Source organism: Leishmania donovani, chromosome 32, assembly GCF_000227135.1.
Source record: "Leishmania donovani BPK282A1 complete genome, chromosome 32".
Classification (NCBI taxonomy): Eukaryota; Euglenozoa; class Kinetoplastea; order Trypanosomatida; family Trypanosomatidae; genus Leishmania; species Leishmania donovani.
Genome location: NC_018259.1, coordinates 293455 through 313398, shown reverse-complemented (window position 1 = coordinate 313398; position 19944 = coordinate 293455). Strand labels below are relative to the sequence as shown.

Below are 19944 nucleotides of genomic sequence, written 5' to 3'. Positions count from 1 at the left end.
CTTGACTGTGTACGCTTGATAGGAGTAGAAAGACTCAAGGAGCACAAAGGTCGTACTCGCACAGGATGCATGAACACCGCACGCAATACACAAGCGCTAAAGAAAAAAAAAAAACAGAGCTGGTAAGGCTGAATGCAGCAAAAGAAGAATGAAAGGAAGGAAGAGGAGTGTGTGGGCAAAAAAAAAGGTTGGCAGGACGTCTCGCAAGGAAACGGCGACTGATACGGAGCAACAAAACAGAACAGACGCACATGAGCAGCAAGAGCAGCTGCAAAGAGAGGTGGTGCGTAGCAGCGAGAAGGCAGAGCAACGAGCAAAGGATGAGAGCTGTGTGCACCACAGCGACACCGACACATCTCGTTATCAAAGGCCGCACACGGCCAAGCGCCACTCGTGTGTCTTTGTGTGTTTTGATGCCCTGCCGGCGAACGTCTGTGTCTCCGCTCCCTCTAATTCCTTTTCTGATGAGCGTTGAGGCCTCGATCACGACGGCTTTTGACCACCAGAAGGAGTCATAAACTGCGAAAAAATCGCGCGGAAGTCCGCATCGGTAGGATCGCGGATGCCACCGATCGACACACCAGTAGATTGGTCGTCGTTGCTCAAGGCAGCGGGGTCGGTCGGCGAGGATGCCACAAACTGATCCACCGCGTTTTCGGCGGCAGCATCGGCACCGTCGGTGCGCGACCGCTCCGCATCTGTCGGAGTGGACGCGACGAACTCTTGAACCGTGTTCTGCCCCACTAGATCGCTTCCATCCACGCGACTCGGCGCCGTGGTGCTGTAAGCCTCAACGGTGCAGCCGCCATGCGAGGATTCGGCGCTGTGCTCGGCAGTCGTGTCATCAGGCGTCGCCACCGGGGACGAGACGGCAGGCGCCGCGCGATTCGACCGACTGTCCCGCACCCACGACGCCGCCGCCACGGCGCCGCTGAACTGCTCCTCCGGATGCGCGTTGACGTCTGTGGGGCCGTCGTCGTCGTCTGGAGAAACATGAAAAGAGCCCTCTGGCTGGCGAAACGGGTTCGCGAAGCTCGGGTTTATGGTGCGCATGCGGGACGCACTCTCGCGGTTTTGCCGCTCGCGGCAGAATTTGCGCAGCTCCTCCTCCGCCCGCATCTGCTGCTCCTGCGACCACGGCTCGCCAGCCTGGGCTGCCATGAACTCCGCCTCCTTGAGGTGCTCGGCCATCTCCATCTCTTCCTCTTTCTCGCTCAGGTAGGAATGCAGTTGCTGCTCCGAGTGGCCAGGGAAGAGGTCGTCCGTAGACGAGGCAGGCTCGTCCACCCCCGCCAGTGCCACACGGCGGCGCCATAGGCGACGGCGGACGACGCATAAGGGCGTGTGTGTCTTTTTGAACGGAGCCAAAACCTGCTGAGGCGACGCAGCATTGGCAGGGTCAGCGTTGGCCCCGTCGACAGGTCGCAGGAACTGCTCTCCGTAGCGCCAGCCGGCCGTGTCAGTGCCGTGTGGATGCTCTGTGTGAACCTCCCAGAAACCCACCCACCGGTAGCCAGCGGGGAGCGCCACCGTGAGGATGCGGCGGGCCGGCCACTGTGGATTGGGGGAGTGAGGAGAAGGAGGGTTTACCGAGTGGAAAGCGGCGTCGAAGTCGTTTGGGTGAGCGCCGCAGAGGCGGTACGCCGGCGGTACAAAGCAGAAGACCGGAAGGTCGGTGAGGAAGCGGCTGGTTCCCCATCCTATAACCGGATACCAACGCTGGTTTTCCCACATCTCCACCCAGAGTGTAGGGCCCAGCTGCAGCGCGGTTTCACACGGGATGTTGGTGTTGGAGGACGAAGTACTTCCGCTTCGAGACGGCGAGGTTGACGTCTTATGTCGATCGGCTCTCGTCGGCGGCGATGTGGACGACTCCTGTGACATCCTTGGGTAGGCTCGTGCCTAACAGCGTTGTATACCGGTGTGCGCGTTTGTATAAATTGGTGCTTGGTGGTGTGGCGTTTTTTTTCTTGCTCTCTCAATCGCGATTGCCGGCTCCAGGAGAGTGGAAAGGCTCGATGAAGACTTCGAATGGTGCTTGTCCTGACCCGGGAAGTGCCGCCGTGCACTCTCCTGAGTCAAGGGGGGGGGGCAACGGCGACAACGTACGATGCAAAGCAACGCTAATGCGATGGACAGCCTCGATTATACGACGTGCGCGTGAGCAAGAAAATGCCTGCTCAGTATTGAGCGTTGTGGGGCGCCCACAAGACGGGAAGGAGGGCGTATTCGAGAAGAAAAGCAATGCGCATTACGGCAAATAAAACAAGGGGCAATACGGAAGCACCAGCGGAGAAGCGGCCAAAAACAAGAACGACAACAGCAGTAATAATAAATCGTTTGACTGCGCAGATGTGCTGCGTGGCAATATTCAGTAACGGATCGAGAGATCGAGGCAGAGCGGCAGCGTGGGGGGGGGGGATAAGTAGCTGCGAGGTTGGGTGAAGGGAGAGGGCAGCGGTGCCGACAAGAGAAGCGAGAACGAGAACAAAAGAAGTCGCACAGACACAGGGAAAGACACTCGCAGAGAAAGGGGGGCGAAGAGGAGTGGTGGCGCGCGAGAGTAGATTACCATGATAAGAGAGAGCTATTCTTGAGAGCACATGTTCAGCCACGCCGCTTGTGTGTTCACTGCTTGATGAGCGTGCCATCATTCGTTTCAGTCGGTATGCAGGTCCGCTCTACTTCCGCGGCGCTCACCTTAAAGGCTTTCCTTGTCACTTCCCTTTCCCACGTGCTCGGAAACGATCGCCTCAAATGACGAACAGCACCGACATGGTCTGCTACGCAGGCCGTCGCCATGCCACTCGAGTCGCTTCACATTTCCGCAAAAGATCAAGACGCAACGGCTGATGTTGGTCCCCGCACATCGCCTCGGATTGGGGTCACCTCACGTTGTGTGTGTGTGTGTGTGTCTGTGTGTGTGTGTCTGTGCTAGCTCATTCGTGCATGTTCCAGCTTTTTTTTTTTGCGTGTGTGTGTGTGTGTGTGTGTGTGTGTGGCTCAACCGTGAAGGCCATTGGCGCCACCAGCACGTTGCGCGTGTGTTGCCTTCCAAGACACTCTTACGTCCGTCGAGAGAATAACACCAGCGACACAAAACCCATGTAGCCGCGAGGATCCAAGCACGGCAACGGTACAACGGACAGCAAGAGAAAGGTACCGAGCGAACGCGCAGAGGAGGAGACGACATCCAAGTGCAAGTTCACTACGCCAGTGCATGTCACAACGACACGCGCACACACACTCGAAAGGAGAAGGGGAAAGGAGGGAGAATACACGCACATACACAGAGGGGGAGCAACAGGCACAAGGTCCAGAGAGTACACGCCCACACGCGCACGCAGACAGATAAAAAAAAAGCAAGCGGCCTCGCCTTGTGAAGTTCACACGCACACACACACAAGAATGGAAACAAGCAAACGCTCACAGAGAAACGCAAACGGAAACAAACGACAAGAAGACGCCACGACGGTGGAGGAAAAGGGAGCCGAAACGGAGGAGGTGAACAACAACAACAGCCAAAACAAAAACACGCGCACGCAAGCGCCCACACGCAACATAACTGCATGCACACAAACATCTTCACACACATGCACACGCAAAAGAAGGGAGAAGAAAACAATCCGCCATAGAAACAGCAACAACAGCATCATCACTCTCACCCGCCACAGAAACGCGACAGAGTGATAGAAAGAGGGCAGCACCTCATAAGTAAAAGAGAAAAAGCGCAAACACGGCAAGAGAGATGGGCGTGGGATAGAATCGGGGAGAAACACACACATACACACGTACGCACAACAATAATAATAAAAAGGACGTAAAACAGCACAACACAAAAATACATGTAACAGAAAAACGCAGATAAGGCGTGGGGCACTGGAGTGGTGAGAAGAAGGAGAACCGAACAAAAAAATTTCAAGGAAACAAACAATGGAACGCACAGGCGCGCACCATCGACATGAGCACATGCGCTGCTTCCTCAATGCTCAGTGCCGATATGGTCACACGCACCCGAACACGCACACACAAAAAAGGGGCATCTGCGGATACACGTGGAGACCGCACAGCAGCGCCCGCCACAATGATCAGAGGAGCGCCGGCATCAGCGGCGGCCGAGAGTGCCTAATCTCAGCATCTGCGCGTTTAGAATCATCCAAGCAGAAGCCCAATTTTCTTTTTCGCAAAAAAAAAAAAAAATAAACGCACACAAAAGTGTGAGCGAAGCGAGTCAGCAAAGGAGGCGGGACAACAAAAACAGCGAAAAAAGTGCAACACAAGCAGTAGCGGTCATCATGGCGCTGCTGCCCCCCCCCCATCTACCCACCCGCCCCGTCGCCTGTCAAGAACTCTTTCTGTGTCGAATACAAGCACATAACCTGAAAACAGGGGAAAACACACACCGCGCAGTGCGTGGTACTTCACGCTCCAGTATTCCACTGTGTGGGGGGGAAGCCAAACAGCCCCTGTCCCTGTCAATGCCGAGCCACTTCTGGTGGTGGCGGAGTCATGCACCTACGACTTAGGGGAGGTCAGAGCGATGGATTGCTGCTAGTGTCGGCGGTGAGGTCCTGGATAGCGCTGCGTCGGAGTGACCTGCGGCGTTGAACATGTTTGTGCCGTCGACATGATGGGCAGAGCGTCCCAGCGCGACTCGAGCGTATCTCAAAGCCCGGTCCTCACACTGCCTGCTGGTGTGGGGAGCCGGAGTGCCACACCGAGGGGGGATGCACCACGTAGCGACCGGCACAATGGGAGCGGCTGTGAGGCGACCTTCGGAGCGGAGGTCGCTAAAGTGTGAAACGAAGGCTGCACTCCCATGACCAAGTCGTCGCATGGCTGTGGCGCGTCTCTTGTGCTGCTTCGCACCACACGATGGCCCTGCGACAAACTGGGGGAAGGAGTGGGGGGGGGGTGCATTGAAGTTTAGTTCATGTTCTATCGCCGAGTGGACATGCTTGAAAAAAAAAGAGGTGCACAAAACGACATGTACTTTGAAGTGACAGACACGCACACGCACATGCACACGTACACACCCTTGAAATTCAATCGTCTTACTAAGCGTTCACACCGCGCACGCTTGAGTGTGTGTGCGTGTGCTTGTGCGTGTGTACGTGGTTGCTTACCTGTGCACGTGATTTTGCCCTTTCCTCCTCCCTTTCTGTGTGAGGGAGAAGAGGAGGAGAGGGGTACAGGAATTCACACAAACACACACAAGCGCAAGGCGGGGCACCGCAGAAGTGCAGACGAAGAGAAAGCGGAGAAGTCTCAACACACGAACTTCCAATGAAAGAGAGCACACAGTCACTGAGATGCATTAGAGTGCTGAGGTTGGCAACCTCGCTACGCTCTCTCCTTCTCTTTCGCAGTCGCCAGCAGCCTCTTGTCCCTCCACACGGTTCTGCCGGTGCCCTACGAAACCGATGAGCACTACGATACTTCTGCATACTTACCCCGACTCGTCTACCTTCTCTTCGGCTTCCCGTATCACCAACTGCTTCCATTAGTGGTATGGCATAAAGAAACGGAAATAACAACGAAAGAAACACATATAGGGTGAGAGAGGAGAAGGAAAAGAGCAACGCAATCACCAAACAGCACCAACGCGAAGAAGACAAAAAAAAAAGGAAAACTGAAAGCGACTCCATAAAACAAGTTACACACAGAAAAAGGAACAACCTGTGAAAACAAACAACAAAGCGTAGCATCAAAATTCATTATATATATGCCTGGGCATGGAGCCGCACACCGCCAGCACCCAGCATTGGCGTGTGTGTGTGTGGGGGGGGGAGGAGGGGGGTACGTGCGTGCGTGTGTGCGTGCGTTCGTGGGCCCGCTTAGAACAGCGAAGTGTACATACACTCCACCCCCCCCCCGGCAGGCGCGCACCGCACAAAAACAAATACAGTTACATGGTATGTGCCTTTCTGTATGTCGGTGTCCAGGGGGCCCTGCTGCTCACCCTCCCCCACCACCACTGCCACCACCTCGCCTTACCAACACACAGACATACACAAGAAAGAATCTCTTTGTCGGTGCTGTGCGCCGCTTCACCCGAGCATATTCTCGCACGCGTGCGTGAAAATTAGAGAGCTCCTACAGATTCTGTTTCGGAAATTTACGGCGAGAATGGCGAAAAGGGGAGAAGGGGAAAGGATAGGCAATGGATGACGGCACGCATGACAACGACAAAAAAGGAGAGAGAGGGTGTGTGAAACCAACAGAGTAGTACGTAAGGACAAGCAGAGGGGCAGAAACAAGCTATAAGAGACACAAGATATCGTACCGACAGCACCGACAAAGGAAAAAAAAAATAAAAACAGAAACTACAACAGTTAAGAATAGTTCGACAGAACAGTTAGGGATAGAGTGAGACGGCGGGCAATGGGGGCACAACGAAAAAAAAAAAACGAACACCTTCCGACGAGCAGGTTAGTGGGGATCTCTTTCCGCAAAATCCTCACGGAACGCCTCAGTCCGCTACTTTGTCGGCGATGCTACCAACCGCTTCGGCATCGCATCGCCGAAGAGTGCCTCTAGCCGAGCTACGTAAGCATCGTACACGGACTTCTCTACCCACGTGAACCACTGCACAATATCAAGCAACTCTAGCTCCAGCACATTTAGTTCCGCATTCACCACGCCCCCAATGCTGGCGTAGTAGGCATTGCTGTAATAGGAGTCGTCGCGCAGCTTCACACTCAGCGTCATGGCGGTGATGTAGAGTCGATGCACGTTGCGAAGGGTGATCGGGATTCTGGTTTTGCAGACGTACCGATCCATCAGAACCATGGCTAAGATAAAGCACTCCTCGCTACAGACAGAGTACTTGGCAAAGCGTCGTACGTAGTCCCAGAGGGAGATACTGGGGACGCGGCTGCTGTGAAAGCACGAGCGAATATTCTGGTCCGTCTCTTGGCTCAGGTCACAGCGGTATTGCAGCGCGAGTGCGCACAGCTGGGCTAGCGGGGGCATCTCCGGCGGGGCAACATCTACTGGGGCCGCAATGGGAGCCGGGTCAGTACCGACGTCAAGGATGCTGCAGCTGCAGGGTACAGCGGCGGTGTACTGCGCCGGCGCTGCGAACGCACCGCCTCCTCTGACTGGAGAAGTGGGAGAACTAGAAAGCGACTGATCGTAGTAGTCCATCGCTGTCGGCGGTGCGGCGGCCGCTGTCGCTGCTTCTACGCCATCGCCACGCCCTGCTGCGTCAGCCGCGGTGTGATAGTCGCCGTTCTCCTCCGCAGCAACACCGCCGCCGTTCATGTTCGAGTGGTACCGCACCACGGTCTCATCTGTCATTACCGGTATCGAGATCATTCTTGGCGACGCTTCCAGTGGCGATTGGGAGCGCTATCCACAAAAATCGTTTTTCTTTTGGAAACCAGGTGCTCTGCACTGTTGCTAGCTTTCCTATCCGCCGCGCGGCAGCCGGACCTGGTCGTAGGCTTGCTCCCGTGCACACACGCCTGTATGCTTACCGTTGTGGGAAGGCAGAGGGAGAGGGGCGTAGAGGCGTGCCCTCCCGCGATGCCCTTCAAAAAAAAAAGAGAGAAAATGGTAGCCTGGTACACGCGGGGACGTCTTGTGAGAAGGGGTCGCCCACACAAACACACGAGATCAACGACCCAGAGTACTCGAGGTGCAACAATGTGGCCCACCATAGAGAAAGCTTGAGGGTGACCGCATACAAGCGCGCAGACCGAAATGAGCACGTCCTCGTCGGTAGAGAGAGAGAGGGGCAACACAGTTGAAAAAGCGAAGGGAAAAGAACACAGAGAGCGAGCAACAGCAGCACTCGGAACAGAGTTGTTGCTGTGCACAGACAGAGAAAACAGGAGAGGGAAAAGGTCCAGAGAGAGAGAGAGACAGACAAAACGCAAGAGAACACGAGAGGAAAAAGGCTAGACCAGCGAAAAAAAAAAGAAGACACGCGCACACGCACACGAAATTACACCGAAGAGAACGACAGCAAAATTCCGAAGACGAGGCGACACGAACAAAACAGGTAACCACAAAAAAAAACAGACAAGAGAAATACTTCGCGAAACAAACAAAATTAAGAGGAACACACAATGAAAATAAAACACACAAGGCGGGCTGCTCTCGAAGAAGAGGCGAAGATGAAGCGTGGACAGACGGTGGACGGCGGAGCAAAGAGCTCGGCAGGAGGAGAAAACACGTAATAGGATATGCCCTCAATCTCTTTCTCTTCCGAGCCTTCTCCGCTGAGCCTTGTGCGGCCCTGAAGAGGTGCGAATGTCGTGAGAATGTAAGAGAGAAGAAGAGAGAAACACTTTGATGACGGAGACGTGTAAAGGCACACAGGCAGGAAGGCAGGCAGGCAGACTCCGGCGGACGCACGTAGAGAAGAGCAGCACAGAAAGCGAAAAAGGACGAAGAGTGCTGGTGGAGTCCGCTAGCAAGTGCAAGAGAGAGAGACCCTGGGAAAAGAAAACTGACAAAAAGTGGGGGGAGGGGGGGGGCGGCTAGCGAAAAAGTCCACTCAAGTCGTGCGCTCGTTTGCCCGTCCGCAATAACAGTCGTGGCAGGAAGCCCAAAGCGAAGGCGATGCAGATAGAACAAAAATTAAGACGATAAATACTAGTGGTGATCCTATGCACGTACACGGTATTGCCAAAATTCCCCCGCTCCTTGGTGTATCGGCTCTCTCGCGGGACAGAGACCAATGCTTCTGCTTTTACCCTCTGTGGCTGCGCGATGCAAGAGATCAGGCATGCGCAATCTGCCTGCGCTTCTCTGCCAAGGTGCGTATGCGCACGTGTATAGGCGCGCTAACTTGACAAGCGCACGACCAGCGCTCGTGGGCTGCTCCTTGGGCGTGTTGCGTCGCTTGTGCGAAGGTACAACAGAGGGAACACGTTTGCGTTTGTGTGCCTGTCTACAACTAAGCGATGTACCCCCAAGATGATCAGCACCGTGTTTGATGTCGCTAAGCGCTTCTCTTTTTTCCGTTCCTTTCTTGATGTATATAACACGGAAAGGACAAATATATATGTGTGCGTGTGTGCGCGTGTTGATATTGCAAAAAAAAAAAGAAAAAGAAGCGACGAGAGGAGGTGAAAGGAGTGAGTGAGTGATACGGTGATAGGGAAGGCTGCCAAGTACCAGTTAGTAATGCCGCGGTGGCAGCACGCGTGGTGAAAGTGATGTTTCTCCTTTTCTGTGTGTGTGTGTGTGTGTGCGAGCGGGGGGAGATCCGCAGAGAGTTCGACGGAAGAAAAGGTCAAAGAGAAGAGCAACAGCCGTTCTGTCCCGTGCGCACGTCAGCGTGCTCGGCCTTGCCTTTACTTACAGCCAAGGGAAATGCAAAGAAAAGGAGAGCACGCTGGTCTTGAGAAACAGTGTTGTGGCAACAGAAGTCAAAGATGGAGCAAGACACGCAGACCGGCGAAGCAGCGGCAAGCGGAGGCAGTCGGTGAGCGAGAGAAGGGATAGGAGTCGTGTGGCGAAGATAAACCGTTGAACAAGAGTGGGAAGAACGCGAAGAGCTCTGAAAATTTATCGGTCTCTGTGGTTTTCCAATTGAAAGAAAAGGTGGCTAGATGGTGGTCGTGGTGTATGCGGGTGCGTAGATGTCCGTTATGTGCATGAATGGGTCGTTATGTGCAGCAGCGCGGCCGTCCTCTTCTTCTGCGCCGAGGAATGTGGGTGTGAACGTGTACGCGTGTGCTTATTATAATACCTGTGTGTGCACCTGCAAACGACACCACCAATGACAGCTTCCACGGACGATAGAGAAATATATACGCACGAAGAACAGTTGGATACTGTTACCCACAAGACGGATTACAAGCGGCTTCGGGTGTAAGAAGTTGGCGGATGAGCGAGTGGGTATGATGAAAGGCGTGAGAGCAGAGGATTGGGACAAGTGCATTCGCCCAGGACACGCGCACGAGTACAGCGAAGTCCATAGCGACAATGAAGGATTCGCAAGGCCGTAAGGGCAATGTCAAGAAAAGCACAGCAGCGGCAGCAATGATAAGGTGACGAGACGGAGCAAGAGAGGAATGAGACGTGTGCAGAGAGAGAGGAAGGGGGGGGGGGTGAAGGCATGCGTTCCAGGCACAGCACAGACACGGGCACACGCAGCGGCCTCGTCGACTTTGTCGAAAGGGAGGAGGGGTTGCGAGGTGTAGAGGGAGCAAACGTTGGAAATGCTGTCCACCACCCGCAGCAGCTCCTCTGGCTTGTCCTGCCCGGAGTCGCGGTGCTTCTAATGACAGGGACAGAACGGACGGACGCTGTGGTAAACGGCTGTCACATCGTCGTCGAAGCAGGTTCACGGGAATCCAGTCAGTCAACGCGTCTCTCCCCCCCTTCGCTACCGCCGGGGTTGAGGACTACAGTCACACACGCTCGACGGAGTGGGAGGAGGCGGATAGAAGGGGTGCTGCTGAGAGGAAGCCGGCCGGGGTCCCACAGCGTTGGACTGCAAGAGAGGCAGCTCATAAACGGTCCTCATGTCGCCCCACTACGGCCGGCAGCCGCACCTCCTACCCGCCCTGCGTTTTTTTTCCATCATGGCGATGATGCAAGAAATGGTGGGTCTGCTTTCATTGATTGCTTACGGTACCTTTACTTATCAGTCTAACCGAAAAAAAAGACGCACAAGAACGAAGTGGAAAAAAGGTGGCGGAAAACAATGGCTCATTCCTAGTGCAATGCGAGCCGCACACACACAAGTACGCGCGCGCGCACGCAGAAGCTCGTGCAGGTGCACAGGGAAGTTGAAGTATGAAGAAAGCAAACGAGGGAGCGAGAAGAAGAGCGATCAGGAAACAACGGGTGAAAGCGCAGGAGAGAGCGCGGGAGAGACGAGAGAGGCACAAAAAGAGAAGGGAGAAAAGGGCGAACGCAATCACTGATGTGGAGATGATTGCTCAAGCACCGTAGAAGATTGGTGCTGTGTTGGTGGTGGCCCGTTGTGCGCGTGTACTGTTCCTTTATTGTTGGGGGGGGGGTGTTCCGAAAAGAAGGCCTGTTGATGTCGCCTATCGTGGCATGTTCAGTTTTCTTTTTTCTTTTCACCGATGCCTGCGCAAGAAAGTGAGCGTGACCAGAGAGGGGGAGAGGCATACTTCGCAGTTCCCTACCCCATTATTTATCGGCCTTCTTTACTCCTCCAGCTCTGCGCATGTGCGCACGCAAAGATCTGGAACAGCACAAACAAGAGCGCAATAAGCAAGGCAACGAAGAATCACGCAACGCGGCTCACCGGACAGGCATAGAGATTAGGGCGATGACCAACGTGAGTCTGCACACTCTAGGGTCTTCTGTCTGTGAGCATTATGTGCGTGTGTGTGTGTGTGTGTTGGCGCAGGCCGCAAGGCGCATGGGGGACTCGTTAGCGCCGTGCTCTGAGGAGGAGGAGGGAAGACGGGAAAAGAAACACGAAGAGAGAGAGTCACGTTATTTGGGCCTCTCTACTTTAGAGGACGAGAATAACGTGTGCAACCCGACACGCGCGTAAGCACACTGGAAAGAAAGATATACGTACAAAATACACAGAAAAGCGATGGCGTCCACCGTCTCAACGGTTCTGGTTCAACTCGTATTTCGCCTTCGGTGCAGATGCGGTTCCTGTGGCAATTTTTTCGTTTTAACTTTTCATCAAGACGCACACGCAGCGAGAGGTGAGCGAAGGGAGGTGGTGGGAGGGAGTAAGAGAAGAAGAGGGCGGAAAAAAAAAACAGAGCACAGGGAGAGAAGGGCGTGGTGAGGAAAAGGAGGTTCCTGTGGGTACATGAGAATTGACTGTGAAGTACGAAGAAAGGAACGAGAACGGCGCAGAAAAAGCAAGGAGACAAGAGAAAGTCTGGAGAAAGGGGCGTGGAATGTGTGGGTGGGGGAGGGGGTCAGTGTGTACATCTGTCTACATGCTTCCCCTTTTTTAACGTCTCCTCCTACGCGCTCCCACAGACGCACGCACAGGCGTTTGTGGGAGAAGCGCTTGAGTGGCAGCACCAATCACGAGCGACCGCAAGACCGACAACAATAACAGCAAGTAACAAGAGAAACAGAGAGGGGGCAATGGCACAAGTAGGGACAGAAAGCACGAAAAGGAAAACAAAAAAACGTGTGTTACTCACACACAGGGGTAGAGAGGAGATCCAAAGGCAGAGAGCGAGGTAGTGATACATAAAGCACGGGGCATAAAACGACAAGAAAAAAGTGAGAAGTAAAGATTGAAGTTGTGTATACAACCATATCCCCCTCCTCACACACACAAGCACAGACACACCAAGGCCTGCGCTGCGCTCATGCAAACACCTGCGTTTGTGTTTGTGTATTGTGCAAATACCACCCCCTCATGCACCATCGCTTGCCTGAGGTAAAGGCGCTCCTATAAGGAGAAGGTGGCGAGGTACATACGCGTCTGCAACGAGAAGCAAGCAACTACGACGCAAAAAAAAACTTGGCTGTGAAAAAGGGAGTTCCACATACCGTGGACAGCAAAACAAGAACAACAATGTCGAAAGCACGTCGAGGCATTCACAGGTGGACATCCATGGAAGCAGAGGAGCCCAACAAGTGTAAAAAGCCCTCTTGTGCACATCTCTTCGTGTGTGCATGTGTCTGTGTGAATAGCTGTTGGCGTCCGCTCCTCCCTGTGGAGTCTCCTGTGTTCGTGCGTCCGTGCCTTCTACAAGGCCCAATCAGACTTTGTCAAGCGCGAGAGGGAGCTACAAGAGGAGGAAAGACTCTCAAGGGAGAGGAGGAGAGAGCATGCCGCAGCAAGCAAGCCGAAAGAGTGGGGAACCAGAGAGAGAGACCCACGATTCAGCTGCGTGAGCAAGAGAAACAGCGCAAAGAAGACGTGAGGGGTGATGGGAGACCGGCGCACGCCAGAAACTTTTTTTTTGGTCGTGGTGGTGAAGCGGGTGAAAGTCCAACAGAAAAACGAAGGGAAGAAAGGAGTGGCGCAGAATACAAGGAAGAAATGTAGCCGTCAGACAAGAAGCACAAACATGTGAAACGAACAAGATGATGAGAAACACAACATAAACAGCTACAGCGAGAGAAAGCAGGAAAGATGCGAGAAGACAAGACGTAAAGGAATCAGAACAAAAAGAGAGAAAATAGGAAAAGGGAACGAAAGGATGGGGGAGGGGGGGCAGAGGAGAGTGAAGAAAATGAAGACAACAAGACGAACATGTGACCTTTACCCAGAGGAGGAGAAAGGAGTAGAAATAAGAGAGAGGGGTACGAGCATGACTGACAACAATTCTTTTTCGTGATAAAAGGGTGAAAACGAAAAGCGTACCATGTATGGCCTCTGTCCGTCCCCCAAGCAGCTCCCTCATTATCCCCGCTGCTCACCCTTCCCCTCCCCACCGCAGCCTCACCTCTACTGGCGCCCCCCTTCACCTTTCTTTTTTTTTTGTTGTTGTTTTTGTACCTCAGACGCGAGAAGAAAGTGAATCAAAAAAACAGATGGAAGGGTGTGTGTGGGGAGGGGGGGGGGAAGAGAGGGCGGTGATTCGGCGTGTCAAGAAAGACGAAGAAAAGGACTCATTGGAATACGGCCGCTTCCTTGCCTCCCTTACCCTCCATCCACTCCCCACGTCTTCCCTGTCCCGCTTGTGTGCGTCGTACCTCTCTTCTTCTCGATCTGATTCACACCTCGTCGGATGTGGACGAAGGAGATAAGGCGAGAGAGAAGAGAGCGGGAAAAAAGTAGAAACGCACAAAGTCTAGAGAAAACGGTGGTGGAGATAGAAAGGGCTACGGGCAGAACAGCAACCACAGCAGCAGCAACAATAAAAAAATAATAAAAAAAGAAGCAACCGAAGAAGAGTCCCATCTTAGGCGGTGGGCGGAAGGGGAAACGAAGGCACACGAGAGAGGAGGCGTTAACACAAGCGCATACTTCCACACGCGACTGCTCACGAGAAAAGAAGCAGGAGAGTGAGAAAGAAAGAGCGACGCGGTTAGACAGTGTGGGCGTGGCCACCACAAAACAACGAGGCCGAAACGCATGTCACGAAGAAACGAGGTTGTAAGTGCGTCAAAGAGGATAAGGGAAAGAAAAAGAAGTGAAATGAGGGAACAGTTGGGTCACTGTTTCCTCTCGTTTCCCTTTTTTTTGTCTTTCTCCTCTTTCCCTTCTTTGCTGTTTCTTTTTTCCGCTTCTCGTGGCTTCTTGTTCGCGATGCTTCACCTTCTCGTGCTTCCCTTGTGTGCACGACCTCTCTCTCCCACTCGTGCTCGCACACTGCTACCCATCAACCCACACACACACACATACACACATATATAAACATACGTGTAGATGCACTCTCCGGTGCAGTGACAGAGACCCCTTTCGTTATTAGTGTGTAGGGAAAGAGCGCGGGTACAACGGCAAAAGGCAGAGAGGATATGTAGGGGGAGAAGAAAGAGGGAAAGGGTATAGAACGTGAAGAACGAAAAAGGAAAAAATGAGAGAAGTAGTGGGGGAGGCGAGAACGGGAGACGGGAAAAGAATGGGGAGCCATAAAGAAGACCTGAAGAGCAGAACGTCACGCACACACATTAGCATCACCCCTCGCACATGTGCGGGAGCCAACGCGAAAAGAAACACCAATGGCCGAGCAAGACAGAGAGGGAGAGGAGGAGGGGGGCGGTGGCGGCGGCGGCCCACCCATGCAGCCATAGCATGCACACAATGCGCCGAGAAACAAACCTTGCACGTCAAACGGCACCGGCGCAGCACAAGAAGGACGATGATGGCTGTCGATTGCTTGCGTGCGCCTTCGAGGGAGAAAAATAAAAAGAGGTGGCAGTGAGGCCCCCGGTGTGCTGGCAGTCGATGAGGAAAAGGCCAAAGCAAGCCCGACTCAATCATGCGGAGGGAGCGGTATGCCCTTGCTGTGTGTCTGTGAGTTCATTTGGATAAGAAGACTTACGAGAACGGGGGGAGGGAAGGGGACGAGTTCACAGCAACGACAGAAGCCAAGCGAGCACACGCACATACAATAGGGAGGGAGAGAGAGGATAGAAGGCAAATGCAACCAGCAGCAAGAACAGAGAAGAAACAAGCAAACCACTACCAAAAAAAAAGATACCCACCAACGGAGAGAAGCAAGAGCGATACAAGGGCAGCCATCAACAGGCAAGCCGGTAGGGAGAGAGGGGGTGCTCACAACTACGCGAGGCGACGCGGAGAAGACAAAGGCGCTCGATGACTGTCCATTCCTCTTCGCGCTGGCCTCTTCTCCCGTACAAGGAAGTGGCCAGGAGAGGAGTGGCAGGTGGGTGTGTCGGAGGAAAGACCCCGGCGAGGCAGCTTGCGTGCAGCATCAACAAAAAAAAAAAAACAGCAAAAAGGTAGAACAGAAAGCGAACACGAACAAAAAATGAGAGTATCACGAAAACAACAACAGAGGCAACGCACGCACGCGGAGAGAGGAGAAACACAGAAATCGCCGACACGCACAAAAGGAGGCCACCGCACCCAAAAGCCATGCGCGTCATGGGCGCGCGCGTTCGGAGCGGGCAGCCAGGGCAAATAATCGCATCGTGCAGAGCGCCGCAGCGGTATCCTTCCCTTCTGATGTTCCTCTGCGTTTCGCGGCAAGCAACAACGTGATGCACAGAAGGGATGCATCAATGGACACTTAGGAGGTACGGGGGAGCAGAGCTCTCAAATCAAAAAGGCGAAGGAGAGCAGTTCTTGGGCTGTCGGTCGTTTTTCCGGGTTCTCAGCGCAGCTCGCCAGCGCCAACTCGCGCATGTCGTTGTCCAGGTCGTCGGGAATGTCGACGACAATGGCATTGGCGGTGAGGCACTGCACAAACTCGTGGTCGTGACGCAGCGGGAGCTCGTCTGTTCTCTCGGGATCGGCCCACTTCCACGGCAGGCGGCCAAGCACCATCTCCAAGAACGAGATACCGAGCGAGTAGATGTCAGAGGCGGAGGTCAGTGGAAGGTTGCGCGCGCCCTCGGGTGAGATGTACACGGCCGTGCCGCGCATCAGGCGGTCCTCGTTGACGCAGCACGCCTCCGTGAGCCTGTCCGAGGCGGAGCCGAAGTCGGAGAGCTTGCAGACGCCGTCCACGCCAAGCAGAATGTTGTGCGGCTTCACGTCACCGTGCGTGGTGGACTCATGCAGGTACGCGAGGCCGTTCACGATGTCGAGCATGAACCGGCGCACCACGGTGCGAGGCAGCTTGCCAAAGTTGTCGATGATGTCATGCAGCGAGCCCCCTGGCATGTATTCCATGATGATTGCCAGGTACGACTGGGTTACGCAGCAGGAGATGTAGGGAACAATGTTGGGATGTCGCAGTTTGGCGCACGTGCATACCTCGGACACCATCTCTTCCTCCTTGATGCCGCGGTGCAGCCGGGGAATGCGCTTGATCGCCACTTGCACGCCATCGTCTGACATGCCCAGGTAGATGAAGCTGAAGGCGCCGCTGCCGATCGGGTAGAGGGAGACCTGCCACTCATGCTGGTTCACGTCCCGCAGCACCTGCGGCTCGTCGGCGGCCTGCACGGTCGCACCAACAGCGTCCGCGGAGGCCACGGAGGAGTCGAAGACGAAGGCGTTCGTGAGAAACGACGGCGCCTCGCTCGCGTTGTCGTCGCGCGCGACCCAGGGCGGGGAGCTTCCAGGCACGCTGGCCGCCGTCGTCGTAGCGCCAGGGGTTCGTGGATGGAAGGGAGGGAGGCCAGGACCCGCGCCGCTGGCTCCAACCACCTGCGACGCTCCGCATGGAGGGAACTCGCGGGGGCCCATGGCGGCCGTCACAGCCCGCTCGGTGAGGTGCGAGGGCTCCGCCGCCTCACCGCCGGTCGTCACGGACGGCGTCGGCGACGTCTTCGAGTGGCAGATTGGCGTGGTGTGGGGCGCGACAGGAGGCGAGGCGTGAGCTGCGGGCTGCGATAGCACTGGTGCCGGCATCCCCGCACCATTCTCAAAGGAGCTGCATGCAAACAATGGTGGCTCGTTCGATGGATCGCACACCTCGCCGCTGCTCGTCGCCATGTCCTCGTGGTTACTGGGGGTGGCGTCCAGCGCGTAGACGTCCTGGATGAGATGGATGTACTTGCTTGTGTCGCCAGAGGCGATGCGGTCAATGCAGATCTTGCGCAGCCGCTTGAGCTGCACGTTCTCGCTGTGCGCGGAGTCGAAGATCATAAGCGCCTGCTTGTACTCGCCCTTGCACATTTTCGAGAGGCCGTCGCCCATCTTCTTTGGCATGTTTTCATTATCCTGCAGCGACGAGCGCGGGTCACGCAGCTCGCACAGTGTCACCTGCGAAACCTCGTCCGGAAAGCGCACGCAGTCGATCCGGTACCACGGGATCTGCGCGCTGCTCGTGGCGAAGTGCGAGAGTGTGTCTGTCGTGGAGGCGACGTGGCAGCCGATGTCCCACAGCACCTTTGAAATGTCCAGCATCCGCTGCGTGTCAAAGACCACGCGGGCCTTGCTGTGCCGTGCACCGCACGTGCCGACAAGAAACGGCATGCGGACAGCGAAGCAGACGACGCGGTTGCGCATGAAGTCCGGCACGGATTGGTACACCTCGAGCGCAAAGCGGCAAATCTTCGACACCACGAGCGGGTTCTGTGACTGAGTGCCGAAATTGACGAAGAAGCTGCTGGAACTGACGGACTCGATGTAGCCAGTGTACTCTTCGGCGCGTTGCGAGATGATATCCATAATAAAGCACGCCTCAGTCGTGTCCATGGCGCGGTGCACATCCACCAGCACCATCGCCACATCCACTCGTGAGAACTCGTTCGTGTTGTCCTTGACAATGTTAGCGTTAAAGCGGGTACGCACACGGCGCGTCTTGCCGTCAGCAAGATCCGCGTCGCTGTGAGAGCCGTCGGACGGCGCCAGAGTCATGACGGCCGCCGGCACAAACGTGCGCATCTCTCGCAGACTCCGCTCGACGCGCACGAAGGCCTCGTGAATGCCGCGAATCTCCGTAATGTACGCCAGCCAGCCCTGCACGCGGTGATCCTTGCCGTCGCCGCGGGACACCTCAAGGTTCGACGCGCGGATGAGCTGCGGGATGAGCCGCTTCATCTCCCGCACGACAAACCACGCGATGACCACCGCGACGACAGCGGCGATCACAACCACCAGAACCGTCACCATGAAGGCCGCCGTGCGCGCGGTGGAGAAAGCCTTCTCGAAGTCAGCCCGCACAACCACGACGCCAAGAACGAGGTCCAGCCCGTACGAGTCCTTCACCTTTGTGAGGTTCAGAAACGCGTTGTTGCCCTTGTACCGAAAGGTGATGAGGGCCGTGTCCTTGTCCTTCAACACCTCCGTCAAGCTACCGCTCTCGTTGACCACCTGCATGGCAGCAAGAATGATGGGCTCGGTGATTTCGTAGATGCGAGTCGGGGTGTAGATGGTTGCGCCGATCGCGCTGTCCTCCGTTCTACTCTGCACTGATTGGTTCCAGCTGTTACCGACAAGAATGTTGCGTGTGGCATCCACGAGAAAGATGCGGCCGTTCTTGCGCAGAAAGCTTACGAGGGTGGTTGTTTCTTCGATGATCGTGTCCGACGAGGAGCCGGCCGCGAAGTAGCCAAGGGAGCCGTTTACGGTAAAGGGCATCACGAAGTTGAAGTACGTCGGAGTGGTGTTATCAGAGGCCAGTAGCCAGCGGGTGTTGTTCTGCGGGTCCGCCACCCACGTTTTCACAATCTGGTTCATGGCGCCTTCAGGGAGCGTGACTTCGCGGTGGAAGTCGAAGTAACCCAATACGTTGGGCGGTTCAACCGCGGTGACGCTCTCATTGTACATTTCGAGCATGGGGACCGTGTTGTGCGTGCGGCTGTAACCGCCGTAGATCTTTCGGGTCTGGTTTGCATCGGTTGGCTTCGGGTCTGTGTAACCGGCATTCGTGTAGAGACCGCCTTCGTAGACGAACCGCAGATACGAAATGGCCTCGTTGAAGCGAGTGAGAACCGTGAGGAGCGATACCAGCAGCTGATCCGGGTCTTGGGGCAAGTTCGTCTCCTCCAGTGTCGTGTTATGACGCTTGATGTAGTTGAACGTCACAATGTGCACAAACGCGGGAAGCATCGCCAGGCTGTTCTGCGTGATGGAGGCTACGCCCTTCATGGCCTCACTCAGCAGATACTCTGTCGTGTGTGCGTTGGACTGGACGCCGACGAAGTAGAACGGAAGGAAACCCAACAGCCCCACAATGATGGCGCCAAAGCACATGATAAAAGCAACGGCGGGAAGACTGGGAATGGTGCAGCAAACTTGGTGCTCCTGCTCCTCAAGCGAGGATGGATCGTCGTCCGAGTCGATGGCGCGCACCTCAATCAGGTTCACGTGCTTCTCATCACACGGGCCCTCGACTTGCTCAGCAACCAGCCCCTGCGCCGTCTCCTCACCGCAAAAGCCGAGCGCTGTGTCGAGACGGTTGCCGGCGCCGCTGCTCCCCTTCTGCACGCTGCTGGACGCCGCCGCGATCATCTCCGGCTGGCCGATGGAGCTGTGAAGCGAGGAGTCCGAGGTGCTGCTGAAGAGATGGCCCTTGAGCGGGTTGTGCATCAAGATGCGTCGGCCGTCGGCGTAGTCCTCACCGTCGGCGTTCGCGTCCTTCTGCTTCTGCAGGCTCAGCGACAAGCTCATATTGTTGTGGTTGCTGTGATTCGGGCTGGACTGGATGTACGCCGGGATCGTGGCGTTCCGTATCATGGTCGAGGCCGTGCCAACTGTCGTGGACGTGTTATTTGCATGACTTTGCTGCAGATCCAGCAATGAAAAGTGCTGTCCCGGTTGTACAGCGGAATGCGCCGGATTCGGGACGTTCCGGCTCGGCGCAGGAGTGCTCTGCTCCCCCGTGGCGTAGCCGCCAGCAGTCGGCAGAACGCGAATGACAGAGCCGCGCGCTTGTGCTGCAAAGTTGGCGGCGGCGGGGTCGTACCACATGCCGGTGGTCGCGCCACCGCCTGTCA

The 19944-nt window shown here is 55.4% G+C and overlaps 3 protein-coding genes across 3 annotated transcripts; all 3 read right to left on the bottom strand.

Moving 5' to 3' along the window:
- Nucleotides 1-483: 483 nt before the first annotated feature.
- Nucleotides 484-1884, bottom strand: LDBPK_320880 (hypothetical protein, unknown function; the record flags this gene model as incomplete). The annotated part of the gene is made up of 1 exon (XM_003863457.1): nt 484-1884. The coding sequence occupies one exon, from the start codon at nt 1882-1884 to the stop codon at nt 484-486; it is 1401 nt and encodes a 466-aa protein (XP_003863505.1).
- A 4596-nt stretch (nt 1885-6480) lies between these two features.
- LDBPK_320870 (CYC2-like cyclin, putative) lies at nt 6481-6975 on the bottom strand (the record flags this gene model as incomplete). Its single annotated transcript, XM_003863456.1, has 1 exon — nt 6481-6975. One exon carries the CDS (start codon nt 6973-6975, stop codon nt 6481-6483), a length of 495 nt encoding a protein of 164 aa, XP_003863504.1.
- Nucleotides 6976-15649: 8674 nt separating this feature from the next.
- On the bottom strand, nt 15650-19684 carry LDBPK_320860 (serine/threonine protein kinase, putative; the record flags this gene model as incomplete). The annotated part of the gene is made up of 1 exon (XM_003863455.1): nt 15650-19684. One exon carries the CDS (start codon nt 19682-19684, stop codon nt 15650-15652), a length of 4035 nt encoding a protein of 1344 aa, XP_003863503.1.
- Nucleotides 19685-19944: the final 260 nt, after the last annotated feature.